Raw genomic sequence first — 19,531 nt, 5'->3', positions numbered from 1 at the left:
TGATACTTAATGCTATGGTTGGGTTCTACCTTAATGATCTTTAGTAATTGCGGGTGTTTGCTACAGTTCCAATCATAAGTGCATATGCTCCAAGTACTGAAAGTATGTTAGCTCATGCCTCTCCTCATATAAAATTGCAATAATGATCACCGGTCTAGTTATCGATCACCTAGGGACAAATGAATTTCTTGTGTGACAAAAGCTATCTACTTTTATTATCTTGCAAAGTACTTATAGTTTATTCTTGCAAAGTAGTTCTAGCATCACACCTACAAAATAGTTTCATACTTGTTCTAGGTAAAGCAAAGGTTAACTGTGTGTAGAGTTGTATCGGTGGTCGATAGAACTTGAGGGAATATTTGTTCTACCTTTAGCTCCTCGTTGGGTTTGACACTCTTATTTATCGAAAAAGGCTACAAACAATCTCCTATACTTATGGGTTATAAAGACCTTTTTCCTGGCGCCGTTGCGGGGGAGCAATAGTGTGGGGTGAATATTCTCGTGTGTCCTTGTTTGCCTTATCACTAAGTAGTTTTTATTTTCTATTCTAAGCTGTTTTATATCTTTCGTTATGGATATGGAACGCGAAATACCAAAAGAATTAGTTGTACTTACTCCTCATGGAGACGGGGAACCTCCTAAAACCATCGATGCCCATTATGTGAAAAATATTAAACACTACTTTGATAATCCTGAGAAAACCCATTCAGCTTGATAATGGGAGTAACGTTGGATCAATGTGAATACTTTAGGGATTATCGTTGACTCAAAATGGAAAACTGTTATGGGATCAAATTCATATGTTGCATTGGTATGCTCAAGATCTATGCTTGAGATATGATTATACTTTTTTCTCTATGATAAGGCTCCACACCTTCCCTTTTCATGCAAATTTAACGATAATCAAACCTTGGCTTCTTATGCTAATGGTAGATATCATTACTTTGTTGCTTTTAAGGGTGCTTATGAAATTGAATCTTTTTATTTGAAAAGTATGAAGATTATGATGATGGTGTTTATAGACCTGAAAATTTTGCTATACTTAAATATTGCTATGAGAATTATAATTACAATTCTGATATTGATGTATTTCTTGAGAAAGTCTCCACTGTCCAATAATAGACTAATATTTTGCAGTAAACTATGGAAGAATAAATTGATGAAATTGTGAGCTCATTAGATGAAAAAGATGAGGAGAAGAGCGCAGAACAAAAGGAGGAAGAGCAGATTAGCTACCCGTTCCCACCTTCTAATGAGAGTAAATCTTCAACTTATACATTGTTTAATTTCCCTTCGTTCTTACCGAAGGATGAATGCTATGATAATTGCTATGATCCCATTGATTCTTTTTAAATATCCCTTTTTGATGAACTTGATGCTTGCTATGCTTGTGGCCAAGATGCCAATATGAATGATACTTATGGAGATGAACTTGCTATAGTTCCTTATGTTAAACATGAAATTGTTGATATTGCACCCACACATGATAGTCCTATTATCTTTTGAATTCTCCCAACTACACTATATAGGAGAAGTTTGCACTGATTAAGGATTACATTGATGGGTTGCCTTCTACATTTGCACATGACGATGTGATGAATACAATATGCATGAGCTTGATGCTCCTACTTGCAATTATTATGAGCGAGGAACTACATCTCCGCCTCTCTATGTTTCCAACACAATAAAATTGCAAGAAACTGCTTATACTATGCATTGGCCTTTACTTGGTGTGCATGAATTGTTCTTTTTTGACATGCCGATGCATAGGAAGAGAGTTAGACTTTGTCATTGCATGATATATGTTGCTTTGTGCTCACTACTAAATTACAAATCATTACTAATTAAAATTGGCTTTGATATACCTTGGGATCCGGGTGAATCGATTACTTGAGCACTTTATGCCTAGCTCAATGGCTTTAAAGAAAGCGCTGCCAGGGAGACAGCCCGGAAGTTTTAGAGAGTCATTTTATTCTGTTGTGTGCTTTTATGAAGTTTAAAACAAGAAAATATAGAGGGAAACTTAAAACTTTTCAAAAAAGAAAAGTGAAAGTAAAAAAGACGAGCACCGTTGAAGTGGGGGAGCTCCTTGAACTTTGTTCATGCCCATGGAAAGTTTGCAAATCTTGAATTACAGAAAATTTCAACAAAAATAATTATCCCCTAGTACAAATCCATTGTATTATAAAAATAATGTGCCAAGATTTTTCTTTAGGATGATTAGATCGCTTGTAGGTATGTGCGGTGTAAAAATAGAAATTTGGCTGTAGTGCATGAATTTTCATTTTTTTTAGTAGAACATCAAAAATTTCTGAAGATTTTACATAGTAATGCTATGATTTTTTGTATTTTGTCCTAATTTTTCAGAGTGTTTAGAGTTACAGAAGTATGGTCAACGTTCAAATTGCTACATACTGTCCTGTTTTTGACAGATTATGTTCTTGATGCATTGTTTTGCTCGTTTTGATGAAACTATCGTTTATATCGGTGGTATAAGCCATGGATAAGTTATAATAAAGTAGCTATAGTGCTAAAACAAAATGTGAATGGGTTTGCAACAGTACTTAAAGTAGTAATTTCTATTATTATACTAACAGATCTTACCGAGTTTTCTGTTAAGTTTTGTGTGGATGAAGTGTTCGAAGATCGAGGAGGTCTCGATATGAGGAGAAGGAGGAGAGGCAAGAGTTCAAGCTCGGGGATGCCCAAGGCACCCCAAGTAAATATTCAAGGAGACTCAAGCGTCTAAGCTTAGGGATGCCCAGAAAGGCATCCCATCTTTCTTTAACAAGTATCGGTATGTCTCGGTTTTTGTTTTGCTCAAGTGATATGTGTAAATCTTGGAGCGTCGTGAGTTTTTTTGAATAATGCACCATGCTGGTATGAGATAGTCCTTGATTGATTTATAGAATGCTCATTGCACTTCACTTATATCTTTTGAGTATGGGTTTATAGAATGCTTCATGTGCTTCACTTATATCGTTTGAAGTTTGGATTGCCTGTTTCTCTTCATATAGAAAACTGTTATTTGTAGAATGCTCTTTTGCTTCACTTATATTTATTAGAGTATGGTCTTTTGTAGAAAGAATTAAACTCTCATGATTCACTTATATCTATTTAGAGAGTCAACATGAATTGGTCATTCACATGGTTAGTCATAAAATCCTACATAAACTTGTGGATCACTGAATATGGTATGTTTGATTCCTTGCAATAGTTTTGCAATATAGAGATGTAATATGTGGGAAGTACTAGTAAATGGTTGTGGTTAGTAAGAATATTGGTGTTAAGGTTTGTGATTCCCGAGGCATGCACGTATAGTCTCTCGTTATGCTATGAAATTGGAGAATGATTTATTATTGATTGTCTTCCTTATGAGTGGCAGTCGGGGACGAGCGATGGTCTTTTCATACCAATCTATCCCCCTAGGGGCTTACGTAGTAGTACTTTACTTCGAGGGCTAATAAATTTTTGCAATAAGTATGTGAGTTCTTTATGACTAATGTGAGTCAATAGATTATACGCACTCTCACCTTTCCGCAATTTCATAGCCTCTACGGTACCGTGCATTGCCCTTTCTCACCTCAAGAGGTGGTGCAAACTTCACCGGTGCATCCAAATGTCGTGATATGATACACTCTATTACACATAAGCCTTATTATATCTTCCTCAAAATAGCCACCATACCTACCTATTATGGCATTTCCATAGTCATTCCAAGATATATTGCCATGCAACTTCCATCGCCTCCGTTTTGATGACTTGAGCATTCATTGTCATATTGCTTTGCATGATCGTAAGATAGCTAACATGATATTTCCATGGCTTGTCCGTTTTTTGATATCTCTGCTATGCTAGATCATTGCACATCCTGGTACACTGCTAGAGGTATTCATATAGAGTCATACTTTGTTCTAGGTATCGAGTTGTAATATTGGGTTGTAAGTAAATAGAAGTGTGGTGATCATCATTATTCATTATTAGAGCATGTCCCAGTGAGGAAAGGATGATGGAGACTATGATTCCCCCACAAGTCGGGACAAGACTCCAGACAAAAAGCAAAAAAAAGAGAGGAAAAAGTGAGGCCAAAAAGGGCCCAATAAAAAAAGAAGAGAAAAAGAGAGAAGGGGCATGTAAATTCCACACGTGTGCTTCAGAGTAGCACCATTTTTTCATGTAGAGAGTCTCATATGTTGTCACTTTCATATATTAGTGGAAATTTTTCATTATAGAGTTAAGTGAACACCCACTTAGTTTTCGGTTTGAGCTTTCATACACTTATAGCTCTTAGTGCATCCATTGCATGGCAATCCCTACTTCTCGCATTGATATCAATTGATGGGCATCCCCATAGCCCGTTGATTAGCCGCGTCGATGTGAGACTTTCTTACTTTTTTGTCTTCTCTATGTTTACCCCTATCATCATGCTCTATTCCACCCATAGTGCTATATCCATAGCTTGCGCTCATGTATTGCATGGGGGTTAAAAAACTGAAGCGCGTTAAAAAGTATGAACCAATTGCTCGACTTGTCAACGAGGTTGTGCATGATAAATACTTTGTGTTAAGAAGATGGAGCATGACAAGACTATATGATTTTGTACGGATAGCGTTCTTTACCATTGATATTTTGAAAGAAATGATTGTTTGTTGGGATGCCTGAGTATTAATGTCTTTATGTCAAATTGTAGACTATTGCTTTGAATCACTCATGTTTTAATATTCATGCCATGATTAGATTATATGATCAAGATTATGCTAGGTAGCATTCCACATTAAAAATTATCTTTTTTATCATTTACCTACTCGAGGATAAGCAGGAATTAAGCTTGGGTATGCTGATACGTCTCCGTCATATCTATAATTTTTTTATTGTTCCATGCCAATATTATACAACTTCTACACATTTTTTGCAACAATTTATATGATTTATTAGACTAACATATTGATCCAGTGCCCAGTGCCAGTTCCTATTTGTTGCATGTTTTTTGTCTCGCAGAATATCCATATCAAACGAAGTCCAAACGCGATAAAAATTTACGGAGAATTATTTTGAAATATATGTGATTTTTGGGAGGTGAAATCAACGCAAACGGAGGCCCACGGCCTCCACTACCCACCAGGGCGCGTCTGATCCCCCTGGCACGCGGTGGTGCCTTGTGGGCACCCCATAAGTCGGTTGGGGCTCTTCTTCGGGCGCAAGAAAGATAATTCATGGGGAAAATCGTAGAAATTTCAGTGCAATCGGAGTTACGGATCTCCGGGAATTTAAGAAACAGTGAAGGGCCAGAAAAAAGGAACGCGGAACAGAAGAGAACAAAGAGGGAGATCCAATCTCGGAGGGGCTCCTTCCCCTCCGCCGCCATTGAGGCCATGGACCAGAGGGGGAACTCTCCTTAGGGGGAGGCCAAGGAAGAAGAAGAAGGAGTAGGGGGCTCTCTCCCCCTCTCTCCCGGTGGCGCCGGAGCGTCGCCGGGGCAATCATCGTGACGACGATCTACATCAACAATCTTGCTACCGCCGACACCAACTTTCTCTGCAGCGGTGTAACCTCTCTATTCCCGCTGCAATTATATACTTAAACATGGTGCTCAACACTATATATTATTGTCCAATGATATGTGGTTATCCTATGATGTTTGAATAGATCTGTTGTGTCCTATGGGTTGATTGATGATCATGGTTGGTTTGAGTTGTATATTTTATTTGGGCGTTGTCCTATGGTGCCTCTGTGTCGCGCAAACGTGAGGGATCCCTGCTGTAGGGTGTTGCAATACGCTCATAATTCGCTTATGATGGGTGGAGTGAGTGACAGAAGCACAGACACGAGTAAGTGGGTTGTTGCGTATGGGAGTAAAGAGGACTTGATACTTAATGCTATGGTTGGGTTTTATCTTAATAATCTTTAGTAATTGCGGGTGTTTGCTACAGTTCCAATCATAAGTGCATATGCTCCAAGTACTGAAAGTATGTTAGCTCATGCCTCTCCCTCATATAAAATTGCAATAATGATCACCAGTCTAGTTATCGATCACCTAGGGACAAATGACTTTCTTGTGTGACAAAAGCTATCTACTTTTATTATCTTGCAAAGTACTCGTAGTTTTATTCTTGCAAAGTAGTTCTAGCATCACACCTACAAAATAGTTTCATACTTGTTCTAGGTAAAGAAAAGGTTAAGTGTGCGTAGAGTTGTATTGGTGGTCGATAGAACTTGAGGGAATATTTGTTCTACCTTTAGCTCCTCGTTGGGTTCGACACTCTTATTTATCGAAAAAGACTACAAACGACCCCCTATACTTGTGGGTTATCAACCATCGACTTACAAATATGACAACCTTTTTTTCTCCAACTTGAAGTCAATTAATGGCAACTTGGCCCGACTCTTTTTCTTGTCCCAATGGCAAGTCCACCATCGACATGCAACTGGGCCTTGGTCCCTTTTTTTTGCCTATTTCATCCTTGACTCGCAATTGGATTCGATTTGTTTTACGCCTCAGTTGCAAGTTTACCATCGACTCGCAACTATGGATTTTTTTTGCCTTTTACCGATGGGTTTGCTTCACAAGCAAAGGAACCCTGCGAGACTTTTTTTTTTGCAAAAAGGCCTAGATCTATAGGTGCCATTGTTGTGTGTCTTGTTTTGTGCAACAACAAACGACATGAAACACATAAAAAGGCATAAATCTGGTGCTGAATTGTCTTTTTAGACACCGCCGAACTGTTTTCTATGTTTGTGCTAAAAGAAAAATGGACACACACTGATATAGCCCATGAGAGATTAGCAACAGCCACAAGGCCCAAAAATAACAAGGGCTGGGTGATGGGGGAAGGTGTCGATGGAAGAAGATCGTACTGAGTTGGTCCACTGGAGAAAAGAAATTATTAAAGAAAAAGAACAAGTGGGGGAGGTGGGCATAAACAGATAATGAAGTCAATTTAGATGTGATATAGATGAGCCCTAGACACACATTTATGTTAATTAATTGCGCCAGCTTGAATACGTACAATTCGTTCGACACGTGCATGGTTAATTAGGAACCTTTCACATACGGAATAAAACGAGTTCCCTTGTGTACTTAGGGCATCTTCAAGGCGGACCCGCAAACTGCCCACATCCATACGGACCGCGCTGTCCGGACTGCCGAAGCCATCCAACATGGACCTGTATCGGTCCGTAGGGCGGTCCGGACGTGTTTTCTCCCACAAACCGAAGACAAACGTGGAGGAGCTTTGCGGGATTCCAAACACCTAGGACTCCGACACTCCCGGCCCACCCAAAAACCTGCCTGGACCCCACGCCCCCATCCTCCCCATTTTCTCTTCTTCCTTCTTTCTCTCTTACCTTCGCCGTCGCTCCATCACCCTGGCCCCAATGCCACACCCTGCCGGAACTCTACATCTCCGTCACCTCCAACACTCCAAAAAGGCTCCACCCTGCTTCTCCACCGTCGCCATTCAACCCCTGTCCTCTGACCGCGACGCCAGGTACCATCCGCTACTGCTATACTCACCATGTCGACAACTGTTCGATGAATCGCCGAAGCTAAAAAAATCCTTTCTTCTTCCTAGCAATGGATTCCGGTTTGGAGTAGATATACGAGTGGTATGTTGAGTCGTCCGACGACTCGTCGGGCGAGGAGGAGTACTATGATGAGACAGCGATGATGCATGCGGTCCTCGAAGACACGGAACGTATGGAGGAGCATGTTCTCAATTTCAAGGGCTCGATCAAGGGTCATCGAGTGCTCAACTGCAACAGGGCACGCGACCATTTGACACTGATAGCCGACTACTTTGCCCCCGATGCACTCTTCGCTGACCATTTTCGCCGACATTTTCAGATGCGCAAGACTGTCTTCGGTCATTTGCATCATGGTTTTCGGTCCTATGATGACTACTTCATCCCGAAGAAGGACGCCATGGGAACGATTGGGTTCTCTGTACCAGAAGTGCACGACCGCACTCTAGATGCTTGCATATGGCACGGTCATTGATTCGTGGGATGAGTACCTATGGATGTCTGAGAGCACATGCGGAGATGCGATGGTCAGGTTTGCAACTGTCGTGGTCGAGGTGTTAAGATCTTAGTACCTGAGAGAACCAACGATGCCAGACACCGAGAGGCTCTTGGCAATCTCAGAAGCAAGAGGGTGGCCAGGTTTGCTTGGCTCTCTTGACTGCATGCATTGAAAATTGAAGAACTGCGTGAAGGCTTTACAAGGGCAATCTCAGGGTCATGTTAAGAAGCCCACCATAATTCGAAGTAGTTGCATCACAAGATCTTTGGATTTAGTATGCTTTCTTTGGAATGCCCGGGTCTCACAATGACATCAATGTGCTGCAGTGATCACCGTTGTTTGGGAGGCTGATTGAAGTTAAAGCTCCTTCGTGGCACTATAATGTCAATAGACATGAGTACAACATTGGATACTATCTGATTGACAATATCTATCCTCCGTGGGCTACCTTTATCAGCACCATCTCTAACCTAGTTGGCCAGAAAAGGCTCACTTTACCCAAAGACAAGAAGCAGCTAGAAAGGATGTCGAGGGGGCATTTGGAGTTCTGCAGGCCCGTTTTGCGGTTGTTCGTGGACCTGCTAAATAATGGGATCCGGAGACCTTGTGGGAGGTGATGACATCTTGTGTCATCATGCACAACATGATCGTCGAGGATGAGGGTAATGATGCTGTCGCAGCTCTAGAATTTAAAAACGTTGGGTGATCCTATCCAATTTCCAAACTAGAATCCGGCCATATTTGAAAAGTTTATTCAAATACATCAACAAATTCGGTATTGACCAACTCACGAGCAGCCGAAGGAAGATCTGACTGAGCATCAGTGGGCGGTTAAAGGGGAAAACAATTCTGGGATGTAATATTTGAACATTTTTAAATTTGAACTACTGTTGCATGTGGCTATTTGCACGTCTGTACCCTATGTATACGACTACTGATCGTGCGGACTTGAAAAGAATGAAGAAGGCCGGATGTATGCGGCTACGGTTGGATGGCGGCCTCCCGCATTCGTGTCCGCGGACTGGTTCCTCCTGTTCTCGGACTGATGCGGGAGAAAATTTGCGGGTCGCCGTTTGAGATGTCCTTATACTGTGGCAAAGGAAACTCCCTTTGTAGTTCATATGTTTATATGCTTCATTATGCAGACTATCTTACATTCATGTTTGATCACAAACTCCTCCCATGAAATATCATCAGCAAAATTAGTAATAGACCAGCATCTAACATGATGTAAACTCAAACCATTTCCTCGAGAATGCGCATCTCTTGACGGGGCATACGGGGCCATGCAACTGGGCAAGCATGCATGAGTGCTTCGCGATCAAGCCAGCGGGGCCGTGAAAATTCTCTGACCACGGGAGAGGATCGCCTTGGGATCATACTTTCTCTTCCGCTCCATGAATCTGGCCCACTTGGCTGGACCAAAGTGCTTCTTCTGCCAACCGGTCTGGTCGGCGTAGTACGGTAGATACTGCACGCACGATATCCCGGCCTCCTCGCAGAATCGTAAGATCTCCTCGTTCTGCTCCTCCAGGCGCCCAAGATCGCCATCGGACACGGCCGACCGGAGGATCCCAACTGTGTAAAACACCTCCTCCTCCTCCTCTGGGAACACCGCCGACGTCTCGCTGTCCCACCTGTTCCGGTTCATGGGGTAGAGGAGGACGGGGCCCATGGCACCGGTGGCGCCACGGCGGAGGATGTCGTGGAAAACACCGGCGGCGAAGTCGAGGACGCGGGAGCGCGGAAGGAAGAGGTTGAGCCAGGGGTGCGGCACGTCCCACAGGCCGACGGCGCGGAGCTTGAGCTCGCCGTCGCGCACACGGTCCAGGAACCCCACGTACGACACGTCCTGCACGGACGCGAAGCCCCGCGCGTACCGCAGCTCCCGCAGCAGTACCTCCAGCTTCTGCATGCATGCGCCAGTGACCAGTAAATAATTCTTCACGCTGAGAATTTGTACGCATGCATGCATGCAATACACGAACGACGTGCCAAAGCTGTCAGATATATGCAGTTTTCTACATTGGAAAATACCCTTGGCTCTTTGGTTGTATATATACACCTGGTATGGTTTTTTTTTTTGTAATTTCAGGAAATTCTAAAACTTTTTGGGAATAAACTTGACCTTCTATTTTATTCGTATAAAAGTTTTTTTTTACAAAGGAAACATTCTGCTCAACTTCAACGAAAAAAATCTCATGGATAAAAAGTGTGAACAGTATCTTCTATATATTGTTGATTTTGTTTTTTTCACCAACAATACCATGGATTTTCTTTTTCTTGGCCAAACTTTTTATACGAATACAACTCAAGTTTATTTCAAAAAACATTTCAGATTTTTTGGCTTTTATGGTAGTTACTAAAAAATTGCATGTAGGGTGTACATCCAGGAATCATACGTGTTGGTCCCTTTTACATTTCCCTTAACCGGCTGAAAAGTCTATATGTACGGAAACGCAAACCATGATCTGTTCTGCAAGAGATCAGGACAAAGAATTGTAGGACCAGACCGTGCAAATCATCAAAAGGTGATCGAGCGAGTTGGTACTTTTTTGACAAGTGGTGGCAGCCACTGTGTGACGTGTAGTATGCACGGAAGTACTCCTAGTGGCAGCCACTGTGTAACATCGCTTTCGAGCCAAAGCATGGCCGTCCCATCACATGCAGCGGATCTTGTTCGTGCCCTAGTCAGCTTACTTCCTAGGTGTACTGGCTAATATATACTCCCTCCGTTCCATAATACATGCCTTTCATTTATCAAAATATAGATACATCTAGACATATTTTGGTATATAGATACATTCATTTTTGGACAAATGGAAGTCAAGTATTTTGAAACGGAGGGAGTACTAAGGCCCCGTTCGGCAATCCACTGGCTCCTAAGATCTGCGGAGCGGCTGTTTGCCCGCTCCAAAACTTTGAACTACAGCTCCGTCCGCTCCCGGAGCGGAGCCGTGGAGCAGAGTGATGCCGAACAGGCCCTAAAACTCCATTGAGTTGTTGTCGATCGATGCTCAAAAGCTCGCATATGTGTCGACATGGTTGCACTTAATTCTGGCAAAGGTATGGACCTTATATATGGCATACGGTAATATATATCCATGATCACTGACGAGTATAATTCATTCAGTCCCTAGTTACAACTGGTCATCATAGTGAGCCCTTTGGGTTAATTCAATGAAAAAACGAATATGCATTCTAATTTTTCCAAAAGGAAACTAAAAGTGCCCAAAGCAGCAAACAAAAACCGTATTCATTAAACATTCTCCCAGGAGCATCAATTCATGAAACAAAATATGCAGTTTAAATTGCGCAACTATAGTTTTAGAAAGGGGAAGCTTTTGCACATATTATTTGTACCATGTAATCCTTTTTTTACAATTTGCACCACCGTATTCATTAACATTTTGGTGTCCATATATGGAAATTGGGGAGAAGGTACTTGTTAAAATAATAATTTCTTATCATAGGTTCTCAAAAAATATTTACTGGATAAGAATTTTATTTAATCGCACGGTTATCTTCCTACATAATTGGATCTCGTAGCCAACCATCATTATCCCACCACAATCCAGTTTAGCTTACACACACTCCCTCCGTTTCTAAATATAAGCATTTTTAGAGATTTCAATACGGACAACATACGGCTGTATATAGACACATCTTGAAGTGTAGATTCACTTATTTTGCTTCGTGTGTAGTCTATATGAAAATATCTAAAAATACTTATATTTAGGAACAGAGTGAGTGGAATTTATAGTTCCATTTGTATAAAATTGTACTAAACCAGCGACAATTAATATAGATCGAAAAGTTGTACTAAAGCAGAGACAATTTATATGGATTGGAGGGAGGAGGTGATTTGCAAAGTAGCAAAAAAATGTCCATGTATTTATTTTGTCTACTGAAAAAGAAGTTTGGTGTGCAACAGGGAGATGTGCATTCGAAGGGCAGTCAAAGGCTAGGCCAAGTACGTACGACGTTGATGCTGCACAGATTTGCACCGTTGGCTCTGCTATCACATGCATCGGATCGTATTCGTGCGCTAGCCAGGTTGGTACCTATTAACTAGGTGAGCAAAAAAAAACTAGGTGTAGTGGATAATACTCCATGGAATTGCTATTGAGCGATGCTCATACGTCGACATGGTTGCACTTAGTTTTGGCAGACGTATACTTGCTAGTTTTGTGAGAGGCTTATATACATATATATCACATAATGTATCTCCATGATAACTGATGAGACAGGATATGTTCCATCTACTCTCTAGTCATAATTGGTCATTATAGTGAGTCTTAGGATTAATTAATTAATTAATTCAATAATAAAATGAAAATTGTGAAAATCAAGATTTGGAAAGAAAAGGTTCGTGCATATAATTTGTACCACCTTAGTCTTGATCACGTGCAACTTAGCGGACCCGTAAAGTCATAACTAGAAATATTGTCTCATAATAGGTTGTCAGATTTTTTTCTGAATTTTATTTAATGGCGAATTATCTTCCAAGATATTTGGGCCCGACATCCAAGAATCATTTTTATAAGCTAAAGACTAGAAGTATGTTTGATAAACTCCACAGGTGATTTAAAATTTTCGTTGCCCGTGTTTTACGAAATTTAGAAAAGTGTGAAATAAGAAAAAGAAAATCATATGTCCATTTTTGTTAAGGAAAAATAGGTTCGGTGTGCGACAGTGAGATGTGCGTTCGAATGGCAGACAAAGGCTAGGCCAATTACGTACGACGTTGATGCTCCACAGATTTACACCGTTGGAGCCATGCATGCATGCATGCATCCACGTCAGAGGCGGCCAAAAGTCGCGACCCCATATGTAGCTTTACCAGCCGCTACACGACGCGCACTCGCACCGACAAAATAGGTCGTGGTTTATTACCTTATCAACGTCGGACTCGCCGCCGGCTGCGCCGCCGTAGTACAGCGCTCCCTCAAGGCAGTAGAGGACGCCGCCTGCCTCTTCCGCGAGCTTGGCGACGCGCGCCGCGACGTCAGGCTCCGAGAAGAAGGACGAAGACGATGACGAAGGCGACAGGGAGCGCCAGCTCCCGATTAGGCCCTTGTCCGCAAGGACCGTGCCCTCGACGTAGTCCATGAGCCCGGACACCGTGCCGCCACACTCGACGTCTATGAGGCGCTCCTGGTCGCCGGTGAGTGCGGCGGCTCCCGTGTACAGGAGGCGCACCCAGCGCGCCCTCGTCAGCGCTGGCACGAGCGGTATGCGCGCCCGCGTTATGACGCCGAACTGCCCCAGCCCGCCCAGCACGGCGTCGAACAGGTCGCCGTCCTTTTCCTTCGAACACGTCACCATCTCCCCAGATCCTATACATATTTACAAGAACTTAGGTGAACGAGTTGTGGTTACTTAATTAAATACGAAGCGTGTGCACGTACGCAGTCACGCACCGGTGATGACGTCGAGTTCTTGGACGTTGGATATCTGGGGTCCGTGGCGAAAGGCCTGGCCGCTGATGCCGGCGTTGGAGAGCGTGCCACCGACGGTGAGGTGGAGGTAGTCGGTCCACGAACGCGGCGTTAGGCCGTGCGCAAGCGCGGAGTGCAGCACGTCCACCCACAGCTGCTCGCCTCCGGCGTCTATGTATTGGCCTTCGACCGACACGGAGAGGCGGCCCGAAGTGGAGCCTCCACCGAGCTGTCCGAGCGACGGCATGTCAACGACGACGCCGCCGGGCGCGCCCGCCTGGCCACGGACGGAGTGGCCGCATCCCCGGGCGGACACCGGGAACGGTGACGGACGTGCGCACGAGGCGCGCAGCAGCGCGGCGATATCAGCAGGGCACGAGGGATAGAGCACAGCCGCCGGCGGCGGCGCGACCGACACGTTGCCAAAGTCGGCGGACGCGAGCGCCGTGGCCTCGGCGTCGTCGCGGATCAGCGCAGCGACGCCAAGGTCGCGGAGCTCGTCGGGGAAGGAGGAGGCCGGCATCCACACGTGCGCGTCGTCGTTAGCCCGTGCTGCTTGAACGGTCTTGAGGAGGCAGTTGAGCACGGAGAGAGCGGCCATGGTCATCTCTTGTGCTTTGTTTATGACGACCATGCGCGTCTTAATTAGCTTGAGTGATCGATCTATGGATCTCTGTGTTTTTGTGACTCCTCTCGTGCCGAGGGTCGGCTATAAATAACCGGCGCCGTGACCATAGCAAACGTAGGACTGCGATGCATCTCTATGGAGAATTGGAGAGGCTGCGAATGTGAGCCAGGCAGATAACTTAGCTAGCTATAGACAGTTTTTTTTTTAAACTTAGCTAGCTATAGACGGCAGGACCGACGAAAGATTCTTGGTTGATTGACCCGTACGTACTGTACGATCATGGCATGGCATTACGTACGTACAGTGAATACGACAAAAGAACACGAGATACGTGTAGAGATCTTGCAGTCTATATGCTGAAAGAGTATAAACAGCTGCACCTAGCCAAGCGAGCTAGCAAGTTGCATGGGTAGTCGGTCGAGGATTATTCTTTCCTTTTGAAAGAAATCTCGCACGTAAAGGGGCCATGGCCCTCACTTTTATTTTGCCATATTTCTAATAAAATCCTACACCTATTTAAGAACGTATGAAAATTAACTTACGTGATTAGGGCATCTCTAGACAATCCCTAAAAAAATCAAGGAGTAAACTGTTAAGTAAATCCAGTAATGCTACATCTAGGTAACAATTGTTATGTACCTTACGGGTTTGCAAACGTGGAAACATTTCACTGGAGAAGAATAAGGCAGGGGGCCCACCCGGTTAAATTTAGTGGTGATAGATCAGTTAGGCTGGTTGTAATGGGGAGTATCATATACTAATATCATGCATATGATACTAGTGTATGATACTACTTCCGTAATGCATAGTATCATAGGTTAGTATATTAAGTTACCTTATTAATTTTCATGCATGACACAAAGTAGTACACATGATACGATATCATAATATGATACTACATCATCTCTTTTCTCATTTAATTATATGTCACATCATCTAAAAAATCTAGTTGTCATGCATCATACCGCTTATGATATTCCCATTACGACCAGCCTTAAAAGAATCATGCTATACAGACGAAAAAAGTTTAGATTACTCCCGAACGACAGTGAAAATCGGGCCGCACATGCATGCCCGCAACGGAGCAAAGGCCACTGGATTTGTAGTCGTCCACACATCGTTCACCTTTTGTCGTCTATAGAGCAGTTTTGTTAGTTTTGTAGCCTTTTGTAGCTAGTTCATGGTCTAGCATTATTGGGGTAAATTTACTTCACTAAGTTTTGACCGCATCTAGCCGATCTCCTAAATTTATTCGAGTAAAAAATCAAATCAATGCAAACGAACACAAATTGGATTCAAACAAACACAACTTTGATGCAAACAAGTACTTGTTAAACATTCTAACCTAAATTCGGCGCCAATTCATAATGTTTTACAATGCCACTACCCAAAACTTAGTTTAAACATACTAATTTAACCAAAACTAAGCCTAAAACTTAGTTTTAATCGGTATCGGATCTTCGGCGATCTCCTCCACTTGGCTCTGGACAAACCACCGATCATGGGTACCGGTCCAGTGCCATCGTCTGGGTTCTCGAAGATGCTGCCGCCATCGAAGATGTTAGTCCTGCCCCGGCCGCCTATGTTACCACCTCTATTCCTGTCGCTGTCTCCGTTGCCGTCGCCTTCTTCATCAGACGACAGGTCGATGACCTTGGTCCTGCCGGTGGCGTACTATGTGTACAGGCGGCACTTCGCCTCAACTTGCTCGGGGGAGCGTCGGCGGAGGTCCGCCATGTACAACGGCTCCGGGGGCAGCAAATAGTTGTTTTGGAAGGTCTGGCGGCCGGCGGCGCCGTACAAGTGCACCGACTTGATGTGTATGCATGGGACACCGTCTCCGCCGAGTGGAAACTGCCCAACCAGTGGGCTTTGGTGCCCCGATCACAGATCTTGGCGACCCACGTCCCCCATTTACGCAGCCGCACGCCGTGGTAGTTTGACCCCGCCGGCAGCAGCTGCGAGAGGTCAGGGAACGCTGGTGCGGCGTAGGGCGGGAAGAGGAGGCGGAGTGCGGTGGTGGATTTGGGTGGCGGGGTTGGATTTGGGCGGTGAGATGGTGTGTCTTTTGGTGCCGACTTGGGAGATTCGGGGTCTAGACCATACACATTTGATAACCGGTCATTGGATGGACAAAAGTGACATTTGCGAGAGGTTTGGTGATCCGCGTTTGAGCTGCCCTTGTACGGTAATAAAAAACGCATCCCTCCGCCATAGTCAAGTCAAGTGTTTTTGCTTTCTGTGTGGTGACTTCGTAAAATCTGTGGTATGCATCAGGTTCAAATCCTAGAGTTGACATTGGTGCTTGCATTATTTCTGAATTTGTTTCAGGCTTTCGGCGATGTTCGTTCAGTGAGAAGAGATGTTCCCGTCGACTGTGAGGTGCCTGTGGTAACTTTGTAAAATCTCAAGATGCTATGCCGACTCAGTCTCTCAGAGGTAATCATAGGGGTAGGGTGTGCGTGCGTGCGTTCATAGGGGTGAGTGTATGCTCGTGTATGTGAGGGCAACTCCAACGCACGACCCAAACGGACGTCCGTTTTGTCCGGATTTCGTCCGTTTGGGGTGGCAATGGGGCGGTGTCCGCTCGGATTTCTAGGTGCACCGGCCGTGCGCCCAACGCTCAGCCGCATTTCGGCTGCATCTCATCCGCCAGATGACTTTTATACTAAAATCAAGCATAGCAAATAGTTCAAATCAAACATAGCAAATAGTTTCACATCCAAAATAGTCTTACAACCCAATCGAAGTAAAAGCAATATCAAATAGTCTTACAACCCAATCAAAATTTTTTTGCATGAAAAAGAGATTAAACCGATAGATCTACTAGTTGCCAATGTAAGTCCACATATGCTCAATCAAGTCATTCTGGAGTTGCACATGAGTATTCCAATCACGCATTTCATGATGAAATTGGACAAACCGTTGAAAGGTTGCAGGGAGGTGGGTGCTCAGGCTCAATATTTTCACCCTGGAAATCAAACCCTTTGTCGTAGATACTATCACCATGCTCATCCTCCACGATCATGTTGTGCATGATCACACAAGCAGTCATCACCTCCCAAAGCTTTTGAGTGCTCTATCTTAATGCAGGGATTCGAACGATACCCACTTTGTTTAATTCTACCACTTCTACTAGGAGTATCCTTTTTAGTGCTAGCTGAACGCTTCTCTTTTGCCTCTCTCCCAGATTTAGAAAAAGGGAGGAAGAGGGCCTCTCGACGGGAGTGATTCCCCGAAAAGATCGTTCCCCATCGAGATTGAAGCACATCAAAAGCACGCTCCACATCCTTCCTAGCACTCTCCCGCATTTGGGCAAATCTCTGTCTCTTCTCTCCTTACGGATTGGGTATGGTCTTCACAAGAGTTGACCACTAAGGATAGATACCATCAGCTAGGTAATATCCATTGTTGTAATGGTGGCCACTGATCGAGTGGCTTTCTGCAAGCATTGCAAAACACTAGAAAACGCTAAAGCACGTTGATATAATTGTGAGAGCCAGCCATGCCGAAGAAAGAATTCCATATACACATATCTTGTGAAGTTGCCGGTTCAATTATGACAGTGGCACCTTTTACATGTCCCCTGTACTGCCATCCAAGCAAATGGACAACTCTTCCACTTCCAGTGCATACAATCTATACTGCCAAGCATGCCCGGAAAGCCCCTATCGGCATTGATTGCCAACAACCTCTCTGTATCAGCAGCAGTTGGCTCTCTCAGGTACTCAGGATCGAAAACTGCCACCATGGCCCTGTAGAAACTATACATTTAGAGGAGACATGTGGACTCACTCATACGCACATACTCATCCACAAGATCGTCAGGAATTCCATATGCAAGCATGCGGATAGCCGCAGTGCATTTCTAGTAAGAAGAGAAGCCAAGTTTTCCAAGGGCATCCTCTTTGCACTCAAATATGGGTCATATCCTACCACTCCCACCCGAATACGATTGAACACATGTCTCCTCATTCGGAATCGACGACGAAATTGATGTGGTTTGAAGAGTGCGGTATTCTCAAAGTAATCGACATAGAGAAGAGTGTGGCCTTTCTTCCTATTGCGGTTCAATGCCGGAGCATGGCCGGGGATTGATCCTCTGAACCAAGGCCACTTCCTACTAATGTGGTCATGGACGACCAATACAGCCACTACAAGCTCTTCATCATCCGATGAACAAATGAAGTTGTGAAAGAAATACTCATCCCCGCTATCCATGGTACCTTATGAGCAAAGTGTCGAACACCTTGCGGTCGTGGTGGAGACGCCGCCTGAAAGAGCACGTCGAGCTCCCCACACATGCAGCAAAGCAAGGTTGGTGTTGGTGGGTGCGCCCCCTGCGGCAATGCAGCGCCTGTCGGAAGTTGTTGGGGTCGACGGGCGGCGTCAGCGGTCGTAGCCCTTCCGAAACGTGGGCGTGGACCAGCTATGGCATGGTGTGATCGTGGTTCAGACGGCCTTGGTGGAAGGCGGCGCGGCCGGGACCGGGAGTGGCGGCGGCGATGGCGGGGGGCGGGGGGCGGAGGGAGGGCAGGGGAAGAGAAAAGGGACGCCTATGCCACCGACGGGCGGGCCATGAGAGGACAAGGGCACGCGTCCTGCCCATCCACACGCGTCCATTTCGACGCAAACGCGGTCCAAAATTGGGCCCGGGAATGAGTCAAAAGCGGATCGAAAATGGACAACGTTTTCTCCCACGTGTTGGACCGCCTGTCCATTTACCTTCAAACGGACGTTGCCTTATCATATGGGATCGTGACGTTGGAGTTGCCGTGAATGACTTTGATTGTACTGTGTTAAAAAAGACGTTTTTGCTTTCCCTATAAAAAGGAGTTCTTTTTTTCTCGAGGAAAACAGTAGTCAAGTCAAGCAGCTCAATCCTTCCCCAGATTCTCCACGTCAGATCGATTATATCCGGTCACATGCATCAATCGGTATATCCTGCCCGAATCTTACTACCTTGACATATTTGGCACAGTGGTCGCCTTCGTTTCCAATCAAGCAGAATGACAGATCAACATACGTACGTGTCAAAAACCAAGTGGCATCCGTAGCTAGTCTTTCAATATGGTTATATGCATGCATTGTCTTGTCTCGCGCAGAGATTGTAGAGTTGGTGTACAAGATCTGGACGAATGCTAGCTGCGGGACGATATGATGGACCGACCAGCAAGATCGATCCGTCTCAGTTTCTTCATTTCGTACGTGAGATCTTCACGCTGATCCTGGATCTTTATACGACACAGGTCCTATGCACTTTCTACCCGGAGCAGCAACTTTGCATGTAACCGGTCAAACAGGAAGTCCCGATCAAGTACCGCTGCATGGATCATGCACATGCAGACACAGATACGATCTTGGAGGATCATGGGAATGTAGACCGAGGCGAGTTCCTGGATTGCTACTGGATTTAACTAGACAGCAGCAGTAGTCTTGGTC

At 44.4% G+C, this 19,531-nt stretch overlaps 1 protein-coding gene across 1 annotated transcript; it reads right to left on the bottom strand.

The window, feature by feature from the left end:
• Nucleotides 1–9,044: 9,044 nt before the first annotated feature.
• On the bottom strand, nt 9,045–14,197 carry LOC123074275 (cytokinin dehydrogenase 2-like). Its single transcript, XM_044497165.1, has 3 exons — nt 13,444–14,197; nt 12,917–13,359; nt 9,045–9,929 (listed from the first exon to the last, which is right to left on the bottom strand). The coding sequence occupies exons 1-3, from the start codon at nt 14,093–14,095 to the stop codon at nt 9,342–9,344; spliced, it is 1,683 nt and encodes a 560-aa protein (XP_044353100.1). The 5' UTR covers nt 14,096–14,197; the 3' UTR covers nt 9,045–9,341.
• Between the last annotated feature and the right edge of the window lie 5,334 nt (nt 14,198–19,531).

The sequence above is a fragment of the Triticum aestivum genome, chromosome 3D (assembly GCF_018294505.1).
Source record: "Triticum aestivum cultivar Chinese Spring chromosome 3D, IWGSC CS RefSeq v2.1, whole genome shotgun sequence".
NCBI classification, from domain to species: Eukaryota; Viridiplantae; Streptophyta; class Magnoliopsida; order Poales; family Poaceae; genus Triticum; species Triticum aestivum.
The sequence above is the reverse complement of the archived record's forward strand: the minus strand, read 5'-3'. Positions and strand labels throughout refer to the sequence as shown.